Genomic DNA, 3,276 nt, shown 5'->3' with positions numbered 1-3,276 from the left:
AAGAGACCCGTATTAATATTCTTTTACAAGTATATACGTGCACGAAGTCCCACATAAACAAAACATCAATTTACTTATTTAATGTAACATAGAAAATCTTTCCTGCATAACAATATCGTCATTAACCTGCATTGCACACTCTAATCAACAAAAAAAATATATATATATACATATATATTCATGAGATGTTTCAAACGTAATATCATATATATTAGGATCACACATCCTACGAACATCAATTAATAACATTATAGATATCATTTGATTTCACCTTCCAAGACAGATTTTATTAGAAGCAAATAAAAAATTTCAATGACAAAATAATATCATTTTAAAAGATGATCCTCTGGCTTGTTCAAAGCTAGGGCTTGCATGTGGGCTGGAGAGGGTAATTTTACATCAGTAGCCAATCCAATGACTTGTAAAATCCTAATAACATACCAACCAGCGTCAAGTTGCCACCATTCAAGCCCAAGCCTAGCCGAATACTTAAAAGCATGGTGGTTATTGTGCCATCCTTCGCCAAATGAAGTCAAACCAACCCACCTTTAACCATATCAACCAAAAAACTTATGTTATGATTAGGTCTTTCATCTCGAAATTGTTTAACTTAAACATATGGTAAAGAAAGAAATAGAAAATTACCAATTGTTTCTTGACAAATCGCCCGTTCTCCAATGTTGTTGTCCCCACATGTGGCATACTGAATTCACCATAAATGTTGAGTGAAATATCACTACGATCCTAACACACTGGTAACGTAGATAAAGTTATATTCTTTCGTTCATGATTTATCAATGAATAATTGAAAGAAAACAAATAAGGGTGATTTTATAGTACCATTCCCCATATAAGAAAAGGAACTCCTCCAACGGTATAGAGTATGGCTGCAAGAGCCATGGGATGGAGAAGATAAGTCTTGTGAATAAATCTATAAAAGGTTTGTCTCTCCAAGTCGCCAACGTTCTCGGGTTTTCTATACTTCGAAAAATATACAAACATGTTTTTTTCTATCTTCTGAAGATCACTAGAACACTTTGGAGAAACTTTGTCCGTCAAAGTGTAGGAATCGAAAAGCCACATTATATGACTCATCCAAAACCCCTGAATAGGGCTATGTGGGTCTCGCTCGGTATCAACAAATTGATGGTGACACCTATGCGTACTCACCCAATCAATTGGATCACCCTAAAATTCATAAAACAATAAAAATCAAAACAAAGTGAATATCTATAAAATAAATGCGTATAGTAAAAAGAGAGCAAACCTGAAGAGCGTGAACTCCACAATAAGCAAACAAATATTCGAGCCATTTAGGAATTTGGAAACTTTTATGAGCAAGATTTCTATGGTACGATATAGTCATTCCAAAAAGACCCGTGATAATCTGTAACGTGACGGCTACCCGAAATGCAGGCCAGGTGAAATGAAATGGTGCCAAAATACAAAGGAGATGCAAAAGTAAAATAACATGAGCAACGCGTTTGTCTAATTTAGTCCATTTTCTCCTCCAAAATGATCTTGGAGGCTTCACCATTTCCTTTGGTTCTTGCTTTGAGGCATCCGTTAGCAACGTTGGACGAGGCTTCCCCTCCTCCTCTGTGATACGTTCAATTGGTTATGATATTATATTTTCGACCAAAATAATAACGACTTCGTCATCGAGTAACATAGTATTAAGATTGAACAAAACAAAAAGAAAAACTCATACCCAAAAGAAGTCTATGCATTGAGGCGGTTGAAAAGTTGTGTTGAGAGCTTGAATGGATTGAATAAAGGGCATATGTTGTGAAAGGGTGATTCTGTTAAAAGGGTTAATGAGTATGAATTAGTCTATTTGCAGAGTTTGGGAATGTTAGAACTGACTCAAATATTATACTGAGTCAATTCTAAATTTGTTGCAACAATCTTCTCCTCTTTTCTCTCTTCTACCCTAATTTTCTGCTTTACCCTACCATTATTATGACCTCCCTCAAACATATCTCACAAATATTGACTTGATCATTTATGTATATCCCGATATTTCTCTATTGTGATTAGTACAGAAGTAGCATGATCATGCATATGATGGGTCTATGAGAGCACGTCTAGATCATGTGTAGAGAAATACTACACATCCAATCCTATCCAAACTAAAAAACGAAGTTCAAGGTCATGCCATAATATTTTCATGAAAAGGTAGATCCCACCATATTGCATGTGATTGTATTTCATTTATGTTTGTCTTTATTTTAAATGACTTTACAAACGTTGTCCATGACTCTTATTAAATGTTTTAAATGAATTTTTTCGCATATAGTATTCATATCATAGTTCTATTTTGTTAAAAAAAAAAATAGGATCGTTACATCAAATTTGGGAATATTACTTTGTAAGTTAGTTGTTATTAATTTATAATGTTCTATTAGTAACTGGATTGAACTATTGTAGATGTTGATGATAACCTATCACCTAACAACCCAATTTGTTGTACTTAATATCAGAACTTTATTGTCAATAGATGTGAACGTAATATTAAATGAAAACTATTGAATAGCAACACTTTGATGACTTTTTTAAATCTTTTGTTCAATATATCTAATGCATTATAAATATCCAAACTTTGGTCGGTGACGATCTTTGTAATTCCATTTAATTTTATTGTAGTAAGTCATTAACTAGAATACCCTTGGGTTTGGTTCGTAATATGTAACGACTATTTTAACGATTGAAATAAAAGTAGGTACTATATAGATGAATTAATTATGAAACGCGAAAAAAAATTTAAAAATAATTTCAAGATGGTGTCATAGACTTATATGTTTATAATAAAATCGTTAAACAGATAACGTAAAAGTTAAGTGAAACAAAGAAGCGAATTAAACAATGACATGATCTAACTTAAGGGATACAAATATCATGAAATGTGTTACCCTAGCTGTAGTTCCACGGCTGTCACCGTGACGTTTTCATCCATGCAAATGAGCATTCCTTTACATGAAAAAAATAAGAGTAGCACGTGACTTGAGTATTTAGTGATCCCATTATTGGGGTCAGAAAATGCATATACAATCAATCATGGAGGGACCTATAGGTCTCTTTCAGTAACGATACGCGTTCCAGAAAAGAAAATAATAATAATAATAATAATAATAATCCACAATGGGTGCTAAGAGAACGTACTATTTCCCCGAGTCCACATTAAACCCTAGGGTATCTAAGTAGCCGCCCTTCTATTGAGTCGTTGTTGTACCATGAGAGAGAAGCAGTAAGATTGAGGTGGGGGATGGATAGCGC

At 33.7% G+C, this 3,276-nt stretch overlaps 1 protein-coding gene across 1 annotated transcript; it reads right to left on the bottom strand.

The window, feature by feature from the left end:
• Positions 1 to 260: 260 nt before the first annotated feature.
• On the bottom strand, positions 261 to 1,851 carry LOC111790266 (delta-9 acyl-lipid desaturase 1-like). The gene is made up of 5 exons (XM_023671131.2): positions 1,712 to 1,851; positions 1,268 to 1,599; positions 841 to 1,188; positions 646 to 752; positions 261 to 546 (listed from the first exon to the last, which is right to left on the bottom strand). Exons 1-5 carry the CDS (start codon positions 1,728 to 1,730, stop codon positions 327 to 329), a joined length of 1,026 nt encoding a protein of 341 aa, XP_023526899.1. The 5' UTR covers positions 1,731 to 1,851; the 3' UTR covers positions 261 to 326.
• Between the last annotated feature and the right edge of the window lie 1,425 nt (positions 1,852 to 3,276).

The sequence above is a fragment of the Cucurbita pepo genome, chromosome 3 (assembly GCF_057944985.1).
Source record: "Cucurbita pepo subsp. pepo isolate OVF chromosome 3, ASM5794498v1, whole genome shotgun sequence".
Lineage (NCBI taxonomy): Eukaryota > Viridiplantae > Streptophyta > Magnoliopsida > Cucurbitales > Cucurbitaceae > Cucurbita > Cucurbita pepo.
This window is presented reverse-complemented; position numbering and strand designations above follow the sequence as displayed.

What these genes read in the sequence shown, in the direction of transcription:
- LOC111790266 (XM_023671131.2), bottom strand. An exon ending in GTGGAGTTCACGCTCTTCAG is followed by an intron (nt 1,189 to 1,267) that starts GTTTGCTCTCTT and finishes TATGAATTTTAG; the next exon opens with GGTGATCCAATTGATTGGGT. An exon ending in GATTTGTCAAGAAACAATTG is followed by an intron (nt 547 to 645) that starts GTAATTTTCTAT and finishes ATATGGTTAAAG; the next exon opens with GTGGGTTGGTTTGACTTCAT.